Source organism: Scophthalmus maximus, chromosome 10 (genome assembly GCF_022379125.1).
Source record: "Scophthalmus maximus strain ysfricsl-2021 chromosome 10, ASM2237912v1, whole genome shotgun sequence".
Lineage (NCBI taxonomy): Eukaryota > Metazoa > Chordata > Actinopteri > Pleuronectiformes > Scophthalmidae > Scophthalmus > Scophthalmus maximus.
The window spans coordinates 15,353,175-15,364,965 of NC_061524.1; the positions used below are offsets into that span (position 1 = coordinate 15,353,175).

At 43.5% G+C, this 11,791-nt stretch overlaps 1 protein-coding gene across 3 annotated transcripts; it reads left to right on the top strand.

Moving 5' to 3' along the window:
• Window positions 1-195: 195 nt before the first annotated feature.
• On the top strand, window positions 196-11,361 carry washc2c (WASH complex subunit 2C). Of its 3 annotated transcripts, none has more exons than XM_035606547.2 (31): window positions 196-358; window positions 1,405-1,548; window positions 1,745-1,909; window positions 2,050-2,118; window positions 2,289-2,462; window positions 2,563-2,656; window positions 2,784-2,845; window positions 2,953-3,009; window positions 3,094-3,207; window positions 3,305-3,389; window positions 3,600-3,659; window positions 3,787-3,911; window positions 4,032-4,122; window positions 4,213-4,266; window positions 4,362-4,565; window positions 4,649-4,800; window positions 4,947-5,048; window positions 5,499-5,591; window positions 5,688-5,789; window positions 5,874-5,981; window positions 6,068-6,237; window positions 7,123-7,249; window positions 7,437-7,829; window positions 7,920-8,048; window positions 8,179-8,280; window positions 8,378-8,452; window positions 8,725-8,784; window positions 9,182-9,409; window positions 9,519-10,232; window positions 10,322-10,493; window positions 10,642-11,361. In XM_035606547.2, exons 2-31 carry the CDS (start codon window positions 1,405-1,407, stop codon window positions 10,785-10,787), a joined length of 4,371 nt encoding a protein of 1,456 aa, XP_035462440.2. In that variant the 5' UTR covers window positions 196-358; the 3' UTR covers window positions 10,788-11,361. The 3 variants fall into 3 exon arrangements, with proteins under 3 accessions (XP_035462440.2, XP_035462441.2, XP_035462442.2); XM_035606548.2 differs by having other exon boundaries at window positions 3,790-3,911; XM_035606549.2 differs by lacking the exon at window positions 8,725-8,784.
• The last annotated feature ends 430 nt before the right edge of the window (window positions 11,362-11,791 follow it).

Consider the following 11,791-nt stretch of genomic DNA (forward strand, 5'->3'; position numbering starts at 1 on the left):
CAGCATAAATAAAAATTGATATTCCCTCGGGTCCAGGAATACGGGTGTGTGCGAAAGATTAAGTCCAAGTCATCGTTTTCAGTCGGGAGAAAGTGGAGGGCTAACGAAGTCCTCTCTTCTTCCGCGCGCCTGGTGGTTGGTCCGTTCCACTCCGCTCCGCCCCGCCCGATTTCACCGGGTTGCCCGGCAACGGTAGTCAGGTGACTGTCTGCAGACGGAACATGGCTGATCTGTCAGAAGACCAATGAGGGAAAGGCCAAATTTAGCATAATCGATCTCATATATCTTTTTTTCTTTTTTTCCCTTCTTCCTCGTTGGTGAACACAGTTGCCGGTCGTGGGCCAGCAGTCGATTCAAGGTAAGCGCTGACATTTGCCTGCGTGTGCATCGCTCGGTGTCGCTTCGAGCAGCCGAAGCTAACGACAGTGTTGGCTAGCGAAGTTGCGCTAGTTGCTAGCCAAACTGCCCCCCCCACCCCCCCCCCTGCTCTCTCCATCCAGACGAATGTGAAAGCCAAGAGGGACAAAATAACATCTGGGCAACTTTTGAAGTTGCCCCTCCGCTAATTTGCAACGTGTGCGGCCGGAGCCGGAGGCGGAGCCGGAGCTAGCATGTTGCCTCGCAAGTGTAGCCACAAAAAACAACAGTAGGTAAAGAAACAGATGACGCTGCGAGTTACAATGAAATGCATCGTGTGGTCACTATCGAAACACACAGATGCTCGATCCATGGGCAGCGAATCAGACAATCAATTGAGCAGGATATCAGAGGTGTATTTGTCCCCATCAGTTGGCCTGTTGACAGTCAGACTCTGGGGAATCACCGACCTTTTTTTTTCTTAAGATTGAGACAATGGCATAAACCAAATGCACACATACTATAACACGAACACATGAAATAGTCCAGACACAGCAGGGGCTGGCTCAGATAGTGGCAGTGGCACAGCTTGCTGCTGCTGCCGCTGCCACTATCTGAGTTTGCTCTCTCCAAAATCATTGGGGTTAATGATCTTCTTGGCTGATGTATTCAACAGAGGGGAGTTTTTAAACCTTGGAGTAGAGGGCGGTAGTTCTGGCAGACTGTTCTTTGCTTGGAGGCATCTCTGTGTCACTTGTTTGGCCCTGTTGTTGTCCCTGATTCCACGGAGAAAGACCACAGAGACCCTTTGAAGGCGATTTAACCACCACAGTTCATGGTTTGGGCTTTGGCAATAACATTACTAATGTGCAGAGGACAGCCTGCTGTGTCCAAGTTTCCTACATGTTTTCCAACAAGCTTTAAAATTCAGTCTTTCAGCTGTTTACCTTAAACAGAAACTGGTACAAATTTAAAACTGCTTTATTAGTACACATGTGGAATGTTTTTTTTCCATGGCATTAATGACAACAAATGATCTGATTGCAGATGAGCGGTTTGCCGGATCGAATGGCAAATGGCCCGAGCCGGAGTGAACACTTGCAGACAGATGCTCAGATTTGGGAGAGACCCTGGACCCTTGAAGAAATGCGACAGACAAGCGCCAATTGGTCTTTAGCAGCTGACTCCGGGGTAAGTCGGGAACGTCTTCCCTAGCTTTCGTGTAAGACAAGAAAAACAGCGATTGATCATCTTCAAATGCTGCAGATTTATTTACTTAGTTTAGAAATCAGAGTAGTTGGGGGCATTGTGAAATTTGTGCCTTCGGTGTGACGTAAGTTGCGGAAACTGTTGCTGTCTCAATAGCCGTTTTTGTTTTTCTTCACAGCTCTTCCTGTTCCTTCAAGACTTCTCCCAGAGGATGCTGTCAAAGACGCACGAGATCGAAAAGCAGTTGGACAGTCTGATCCGTGACACCAAAGCCACCGACAGCTGCTTACACTCTGTCTTTAATGACTTTCTCATGCTCTCCAATACACAGTTTATAGAAAATGTAATGTATATAATTGAAATATTTAAATGTTATATTATTACTCTGACAATTCACTCTACTAAAGAAAGGTTCTTCTTGTTGTGAACTTTGGTTTCCTGTCTAGTAACCAAAACATCTTTCTTGTTTGTGACCTGCTGCAGAGAGTATATGATGAAGAGGTAGAGGAGACTATACCGAAGGCTGATGCTGTGGAGAAACAGCCTGAACAGGTATATACAGACTTCATTCTTCCTGCTTTTAACATTTGCTGGCATAGAAAACACCGACCAGAATTGCACTGAATATTGCATTTAGGTGTTATTGTTTCCGGGACAGTGTGGCCACAGTACTCACAAGTCTCGCATTGCCCGTGTCTGTCGTTTCTGTTTTTTCCCTCAAGGAGAAGACACGAGAGCGGAAAGAGGCAGAGTTGATCCCCAAGATGCAGGAAGCTGTGAACTATGGTCTAAGAGTCCTGGAGTCGGCTTTTGAGCATCTGGACATCAAAGCGGGAAACTCTGACTCGGAGGACGAGGAGGCCGTCGACAGAGTGGAGGCAATCCTAGAGCCCAAGGTGCGCTCTTGAGCTTACAGAAGCAGAAGAAGTTTCTGCTTAAATGCATGTGATAATGCATTATTATACTTTAAAATCTGTGACTGTTTTTGGTCTGTAGGATCTATATGTGGACAGGCCACTGCCATATCTGATTGGTTCCCAGGCCTTCATGGAACAAGACGATGTCGGACTTGGGGACCTCTCAAGTGACGGTAGTGTACTTATTGCAGCCTCCTCAGGCGCAATTCATCACCCATCAGCACTCACAAACTGTTATGTTTATTTCCCTCATTGTGTGTGTGTGTGTGTCTGTGTGTGTGTGTATGATTCTCTTTCCAGAAATGTCAGTTGACAGTGACAGAGACAGTGTGATTGATAGTGAAGATGACAAAGAAGCTGTTGTAAGACCCTTTTTCCTATTTCTTTCCCACAGTATTTGTCTTTTTTTCTTATTCTTGCATCTTAAACCTTAAATTAAAAAACCTAATTGTATTCATTTACTTAACAGCATTCCGATGACGATTTTAATCAGGAGGAAGATGAAGGGCACAACAATATAAAGAAGGTAAGTTCGATGCCAGCACATCAAACATTACATTGAAACTGAAAATAAAATCTAACAATAGATTCTCCTCCCGCGCTCCTCTAGAAGTCGTCCATGTTGAGTTATGAGGACGATGACGAGGAGGAAGAGGAAGATGAGGATTCTGACATATTTGGAGAATCAGACAAGGATGATGATGATCATGACGTCAATACAAAGGTATGCCTAGAGATATCTTTTTCTGTGGTGTTCATGTAATTTTAGTTGGGGAAAACACTCAGAGATGTTGCTCTGTTTGTTTTTACGTCACGTGCAGACCACAGGCCCATCGTCCTTCGCTGATGAGCTGGCAGCCCGAATCAAAGGAGAACCGGTCAACAAACCGGACGGAGATCGTGCATGTAAGTCCCTGTCGTTATATAATAACATCTCACTCTGATTTTTCATCCTTTTTTTATTCCTCCCACTCCTCATATTTGATTTGAGTAAAATTCTAAACCACCAATGTTAACATGTGAGATTTGCCTTTAAGGAGTTTCTAGGGATTGGTGTCATCACTGCATGTGCATGTTTTATGGTTATTTTCTTTCTACAATGTCATGTCTTGGAAGCACTGTCATCTAAGAAGAAAAGTAAAGGCAGAAAAGAGCCAAAGCCTCCAAAGCCACAGGGTAGGAATTTCACCCATTGTCAGTGCAATTCACACCTCATGTTTGACTTTTGCATTAGTCAACTCCACAGTACGTCCATTTTCCCCCTGCATGCTGGCTCAATATGGTTTTATGTGCATTGTAACAGCAGCTGACGACGACAGTGATGACATGTTCAAACCACCAAAGATGGAGGACGACGACTTCTCCCCATTCGGAGGGAAAAGTGGCCTCTTCAGCGGAGGCAGAGGCCTGTTCGACGACGACGATGAAGTACATAAAACTGAATCTCTGTCAGTTCTCCTGGACTGATTCCGTCTAATTCCACACTCTAGTAAATATAGACTGCAGCCAGATTTAAATTTTCCTACTGTATTATGCTATGCCACGCAGGGCGATCTGTTCGCTGAGGCACCAAAACCTCTCTTGTCTGAAGAGACAAAGGTGATGAATGAAAGCACTAAAATTGCAGCTGAAACCGCAGGTAAGACCGCATTACAGATCAGAAGTGTACAGACAAACTGGAACTCCCTGGACTCTCGGATTGTCACAGAACTTCTCTTTTCTGTCCAAGGATCTGGCAAACCTGCAAAGAAGATTGCAGCGGGCGCCGGTTCAATATTCCCAGGTAGCAGCAGCAGTCACTTGTATGACAGCAAATAGCCCTTTTTAAAAAATTTGCTTTGCCAGCCCAAAACAAATCAAATGACATTCTCCTAACAGATAACAGCCTGTTCAGTTCAGGGAAGGACTCTGACTCGGTGGGGAGCAAGGAGAACGGAACTCCAGTTCCCAAGACCAATGCTCCTTCCAAACCGGTTCCTACAGGAGCTGGTATTGGTGGAGGAGGGCTGTTTGATGATGAGGAGGAGGAGGAGGAGGATGATGATGATGACTTTTTCAGTGGTAAAAGTCTGCAAAAATCTGGTAAGTGTGTGAGAATGCCTGCTACAGTGTTACAGTCCAAGTTCAGGTGGGATCCTCACTCTCTCACACTCTTCGTTTTCCAGCTGGAAAAGATAAACCCAAATCAAAGACGGCTATTGACCTCTTTGATGAAGATGATGATGGCGACATATTTGGTAATAAGTACAATGCGCCTACTCCAGCTCAGAGCAAGAAGGAGGTCGTGGTAGAACAGCCTAAACCCCCTGAGAAAAAGGTTAAGATCAACATACGAGTGTCTCACTGTTGGCTCAAAGTAGAAATGATTGTTTGAATTACATATCAAGTTTTGTACATCTACACAGTGTTTTGTGTGTAGCATGTTGAAGACCCCCTATGTTGATAATTCATTGTTCTGTTCAGATGCCAGCTGGGGCCATTTCCGTGTTTGGTCCTGGGACTAAAAGCTTGCTCAGCGAGGGACTGAAAAAACGTCGTCCATCTACCAGCGAGGAGTCTGAGGAGGTCTGAATGGATCATTGTGTAACAATATGCTCCCAACAAAATCAAATGTGGTTTGGTTTTTTAAATTCAAAATTTTAGTTTTTCACGACATAGGGCTCGGTTGGGCTTCAGCAGTGTATGGAGGCTTTTGAGCTTTCATTTTTCAGAAGTTTTGCTCGGCACCACTGGCAAGTGTTGTCTATGGAGTGACAAAGTTTCGGTGTAACTTGTTCCAACAATGACTCACAAGTTAATTTATCAGACACGAGTGCCATTAAATGAACAGACCTAGTCGCAGTTAAGTCACTGGTGTTTGCTCATATTCAAGTGGAGTCTGTGAGATTATTATTTAGTTTCGAGGACCGCTTCATTCACTGATATTTGCACCAGTACTAAAACTGTAAATTGGAATTTGAAAAGCTGTTCATATTAAATTTCATTTCCATTAAGTCATCCTTTTATCTGTTTCAGAATGGACCTACTCCAGACGTCGGGAAAGCTGCTGTAAAGGCGACTCAGAAACCCCAGACCAGAGGCCTCTTCTCTGATGATGAAGATACACAAGTAAAGCTTTTCTAACTTTACTAGGGGGACAACTGATAAGTGAAATACACAATATATATTTATTTATATATATACACATGTAAATGCCTTCTGCAGGTATTTCCAACCATTCCTAGAAGTCAGTCTAAGCCTGAACCTACAAGCCAGAGCAAAACCAGCAAGGCCCCTTCGTCGTTGTTTGATGACGAGGAAGAAGAGGTGGAAAAAACCTGACTTAACATTTCACACACGTGAACAAAACTGTGAGTTCATTAAAATAATGAATGGTTCTTCATCCTGCAGGATCTGTTTGCATCTGCAGCTAAATCTAAACCAAAAGCTAATCAGACTAAAGCCTCAACACCGCAACCCAGTAGTACTGTGTCCAGCTCCCTCTTCAGCGATGATGAGGTATGGCAATTTAAAGAAAAAAAAACCGCTGCATGCCAGTATTTAATTGATTGTAGATATTGATAGATTATCCTCTTGAATGACAGGACCAGTGGATCAGTTCAGAAAGTAATGCTTCAAGGCCAGAGTCCAAAACAGGCGGGTTGAAGCCCAGTGCCAGCGCCCCCTCCAGTTTCCCCAGTGCCCGGACATCTCAAAAGAGCAGCCTCTTTGACGACGAGGAGGACGATCTGTTCGCGCCAACGAAAGAGTCGAGGTATTAACAGTATTCATTATTTTTTTGTCATTCTTACATTAGAGGTTTGTCTAAAATTGTCTTATCACTTTTATCACACACCTTTTTGGGGGAAATACGCTTGTGAGGCTGGAGGTGGCTCAGGAGAGAGAGGACCTCCAGCTGCAGCAGGGGAGTGATCAGCAGACCTGACTTCAATTGTCTAATCACTCCCCAGGTTGAAAAAGCCTGTGAAGAAGCTTCCGAGAGAGAGAGAGAGAGAGAGAGAGAGAGAGAGAGAGAGAGAGAGAGAGAGAGAGAGAGAGAGAGAGAGAGAGAGAGAGGTGTCACGGGTCACACTACATTTCAGTTGGTTGCTGTTTTGTGTTCGTTCTTAATAAAAGGGTAACCGGTGAGCGGCTGATATTCCATGTCTGGTGGTGATGGGCTCCACTGTGGCAAACATCCTTGTCACCCAACACTCACCGGAACACAAAACATCAACCAACTGAAATGCAGTGCGACGCTGCCCCGGCTTCTGTCGTACCGCTCGTCTTCGTCCATGTGTCTCTCTTCCCCTTGGAAGCTTCTTCCCAAGCTTTTTAACTTTGGGAAGAAGTTGTAATATCTTGACTGCAGGAGAACTAAATCCTACAATCCTGTGTGATTACATTAACACATGCACACACACACATTCACACACACACAAAAAAGCACAAAATTACAAATAAGCACTTGAAGGTTTTGCCTATTTGATGAATGTTTATGTACTCTGTTAATTCTTGCGCTTTTTGAGTAATATCTTCATGGATGAATGCACTTGTTGTAAGTTGCTTTGGACAAAAGTGGCTGGAGGTGCTCTCTCCTGAGCCACCTCTATAACCAAGGATTCTCGTCTGTGCTCCTGTTCTGTCACTTTTCATGCAGTCAGAAAAAGCCTCTGCGAGTTGCGCTCTTGTTTGAAGACGAGGGAGATGATGATGATCAAGATAAATGTTCCCTCTTTGGCATCAAACCCACTGTCAACACAAACACTGCAACACCAGCTGCTGAAGTGAGTGAGCACGCTGAAAAACAATCATGTTTGAAGCGTGCATAGAGAATTGTTAAGATCATTCAATTAACAAGAAAACTGGTTAATTGAAATATAAAAATTTAAAATAGCGAGTTACTTTATTATTACACTATTTATTTTGCATCATCTCCCAAGCTGAGATTAAATTATTTGTCGTATTCTTCAGAAACCTGCCATCGCCTCTCCGTCGCCCTCCCAATTACAGAAATCGGAGGAGGTTGCGATTTCCAGGGCAGTGGCGGAGGACAAGCCTTCGCAGCAGGAGAAGCCAGCGGCGAAGACTCCTGAGCCGGAGAATAATGAAAGTAAAAAGAAGCCTGCGGGAGCTGTCAGTCTGTTTGGAGGCATTAACGTTCTGGAAGGCAAGCGGACAAAGAACCTGTTGGATGACGAGGATGACTTCCTTTCTAAGGCCAGCTCACCGCCACACGAGGAGAAGAAGGAGGACAAAGTTAAAACGAAAACTGTTAGTCTGTTTGAAGATGAGGATGAAGACGATACAGATAGGAGTGATCCCATATTCACACCTAGTAAACCCACAGGCAGAAACACAGAAATGGTTTGTTTTCACTGTAAACCTAACAACAGTGTGAAGAATTAATTTAGCTCTCATGCAGTCAAGATATTACAGCGTTTCTCATTTCTATAGCCCACAGAGGAGCGACCGCAGGCAAAGAGTACCGGTGTGTTCCTGGACGAGGAGCTGCTGTTCAGTCAGACGCAGCAGAGGGACAATGACCCAGATGTTGACCTCTTTGCCACCTCAGGGAAAGCTGCGGTCAGTATATTAGATCGTCATATCTGTTTCATTACTCTTTAGACGTTACATGTTTTATTCAACTGTTACACTATTTGCAGATATCATCACTAGATTGTAAGGATGTACGACTGTGTTTTTTACTTTTTAGAGCTCCAAGCTCAGCTCAGCGAAGCCAGCAGCACAAAGTCTGTTTGCAGATGATGATGAGGACGACCTCTTCAGCTCCACCAAGCCAAGAGCTCCGCCTCCGGTAGCAATTAAATTATTTTTGTCGTGAGAATAAGGTGGATTCTTGCTTCCTAGCTTTGTGTATAAGCTTCATCTCTCTATTTCATTGTCATTGACAGAAGGTAGCAGAGAAACCCAGTAAACCTACTGACAAAGCTCCACTAGCCAGCCCAGAATCTGTGTCAGAGATTCAGGTGAGTACCGTAAGAATAGAATTTCTTCAATAATATCATTTACTACTTTGTTTCCTAAGGCAATGAACCCCCATGCCTGTGTGGCCATGTGATTTTGATTGAGAAAAACATACTTGGTTTTGTATTAGCTTTTTGTTCGTTTTTTACTTTGTGTAGACAAATCCACCTAATAATTTACTGCCCATTCAAAGATGGTAACATTTGTAGATGAATCCAAGAAATGCCTTTTTTATTGGATATAATTCTGATCCTGCTGTAATCTGACCGCACAGAAACCTGCACCGAGCCCTGTAAAACCTAAAGATTCCTCAACAAGGATTGGGAAACTTCAAGTAATTTTTGTTTTTAAATCAATAGTCTTCCTTCCTGACATTTCTCTCTGATTCCTCCTGAGAAAAACTTTGCTAATCCCACCTAGTCATTCTCTCTTTTAATGTTTCTTCTCTCTGGGCTTTTTCATACTCCACAGTGGCATGCCTATCAAAATGAGGATAATTCTCTATTTAGATTTAGCTTTAGAGGAAGAATTTGCTCGCTCTTCCTCTCAGTTTCACTAGATGTTACTCACGCATCTTGGTCCTGCCCCATTTCTATCCATTCTTCTGATTTCTTAATTTTCCTCCTGATCTGCTCCATGGATCCAAACTGAGAAGCTCTATGTAGAGAGAGTCGCTTATTTTTCACCTTTATAAATGTCTTTACTGGTGCATCTGTTCATTTTACATTCAGACAAATCTGAAGATCAACCCTGCAGCGTTGCTTCCTGGTGCAGCTCCCAGTAAGCCAGGGGCCATAGGTGTCCTCCCTGGCATGGGTCCTAGCTCCTCATCTGGGGTGTCCAGCTCCAGCCTGAGCCCCAGCCCTGCAACGACACCTGTAAGAGGCCAGACAGACAGTGAGGGAGGAGTGAGCTTCGACGCCCCAGTCCAGGTTACGACACTGGAGAGCGCACACAAGGTGGACTTTTGATCCAGTATAATATCTGTTGTCATGACATTTTTTTAGTCTATTTTCATTTCTTGAATTTCTGTTGTGCTGTTGTGAGTGCAAATCTCCTGTCATGCAGAGTCGTGCCAAAGGGGCTGTTCAGCGGAGACCCCAGTCTAGAGCTGCGAGGCAGCATTCCGCCCAGAGATCTGTGGGGGATAGAGAAGAGACCCTGAGTGGAGATGTTCCTGGACCAAACCCAAATCTTTCTACCTTAGTCTTACCCCTACCACACAAATCCGGCCAGACGCGTGCCAGTCCGACACTACCTAGCTCATCTGCACCCACAGCCTTGGCCACCTCCTCACCTTCTCAACCACCCCTCTCTGAAATCTCCCCCAGACCCTCTGTACTGACATTGCCAGTATCTACAGACACTGGAAAGAAAGACTCTAGTAAGGACAGCCTCAGTGCCAAGGTGTTGCCGTCTTCTGATGAGGACGATCTTTTTGGCTCTGACAGTCTGTTTGAGGCCACTTCAGTCACTAACACACCCTCCGCCAGACTAACCACCAAGACTACACAACCTCAGGCCAGTAGTGGGGTGGGATCGAATGAAGACAAAAGTACATTCCCATCCATTTTTGATAAAAATATGGATGACCTTTTTCAAAAAGTCAAACCGAGGTCGACCACTAGGAAAGCCAAGGCTTCATCCTTTTTGGAAGACAATGACGACGACGACGACGACGACGACGACATCTTTGGAGTGAGCAACAGTTCCACTCCCTCGTCCACCGGTAGTAAAGAAATCAAGAACAGCAATAGTTTTTCCAAGCAGGACATCTTCCAGGTACATTGATGGCAAAACAGTCGAGGTTTGTGTGCCACCATAATTTGTTGCTTCGTCTTCCCTTATTGGCTGAATATTTGTGTTCTCAGGATGATGTAGCCGCTGTGTCTAAAGTTAGCAAGAAGCACAAAGAGAAGACCATCGATACCAGCTTGTTCGATGACGACATAGACATTTTTGCGGACCTGACGGACTCCTTAAAAACAAAACAGAAATCCAAGACAGGGGGAGAGACCAAGTCGATATTTAATGATGACACGGGTAAGCAATTATCAAATGCACGCAGGCATTTGTCTGTACTTTTACTTTTTATTCAATGCTCACTTTTGATCCTGTGTGGCCCAGTGGTCTACCTTTTTGCATATGGGCATATTTAACCAATTATTGTGTCTATCTCTGTTCTTAAAAGATGAAATCTTCTCACCAAGCACAGTCAAACCAGTGGCGAAGGCTCCGCATAAATCAAAGAAGACACCACCGCCCCAGGAGAACAGTACTGCAGCAGACTCGAGTGACATATTTGATGATCCACTCAATGCTCTTGGTGGGAACTGAAGTGAACTGTTGTTTCTGAGTAGCCAGATTTGTAGACTTGTGGAATGTGGACTAATTATTTTGTCATTTGGATCGCTTAAAGATTGGAGATCAACATACTGTTGATAAGAGTATTTATTCATATAAATCCATATAGATACCATGGCTTATTTTTGGCAGATAAAGACGCAAATGCAAATGAATCCAGTCATCTTCTGGCAGCAATTCGAAAATGTATCTCGGAATCGAATCATATTATGTAATCGTTAATTATACACTGTTAATCTTTATTTTACATGATAGCACTTTATAAGCATACTACATGCTTAGCCTCAAAGCCTGCAGAAATTAACAGTAAATTGTTTTGTTTGTTTTTCAAGAGGTTTATCTTTTGGCTTTTGCCATTTTGAGATACCATGTCCTTGATTTTGTGCCATATCATGTTTATGAGAAATCAATGTGTTTACTTACTGTCTTAGGCATTTTGCCAATGTTTTTATTAATAAGAAATTCATCCATTTATTAACTTTGGCTGTGATGAAAAAGGAAATTCAATTTTATTAACTAAAAAGGAAACATGTTATGCTTTTTGAAATGTGTGTGATTATTTCTAATTCACTAGTTTTCGTGTGCACTCTGTCTAGACTTAAATATTGATCAGCGTTTGATACGAGCAAACATGAGCTCAATCAAAAGAAAGGGAACTTTAGATCTGTGTTTATTAGCACAGTTTCTCTTTCATTTTGTTGGCTGATTTTTATTGCTTTTCCTGTTGTAAGTTTTATTTTCCCCCAGGTATCGGATTTGCACCTTGCTGCTGGCATAGTTTTACAAATTGGCAACCACTTTGTGAACAGAGGTAATGTTTTATTAACGTTTGTGTGTGAAGGGTTTGGACTAACTCATATTGTGCTCACATTAGAAACTGTCCACTTCTGTTTTTAGACATGTTGGTGTTTTTACAGTCATTGTTGACCTCTTCAAAGGTCAAAGAAGCAGCCGGATAGCTAAAGTCAATTCGTGAG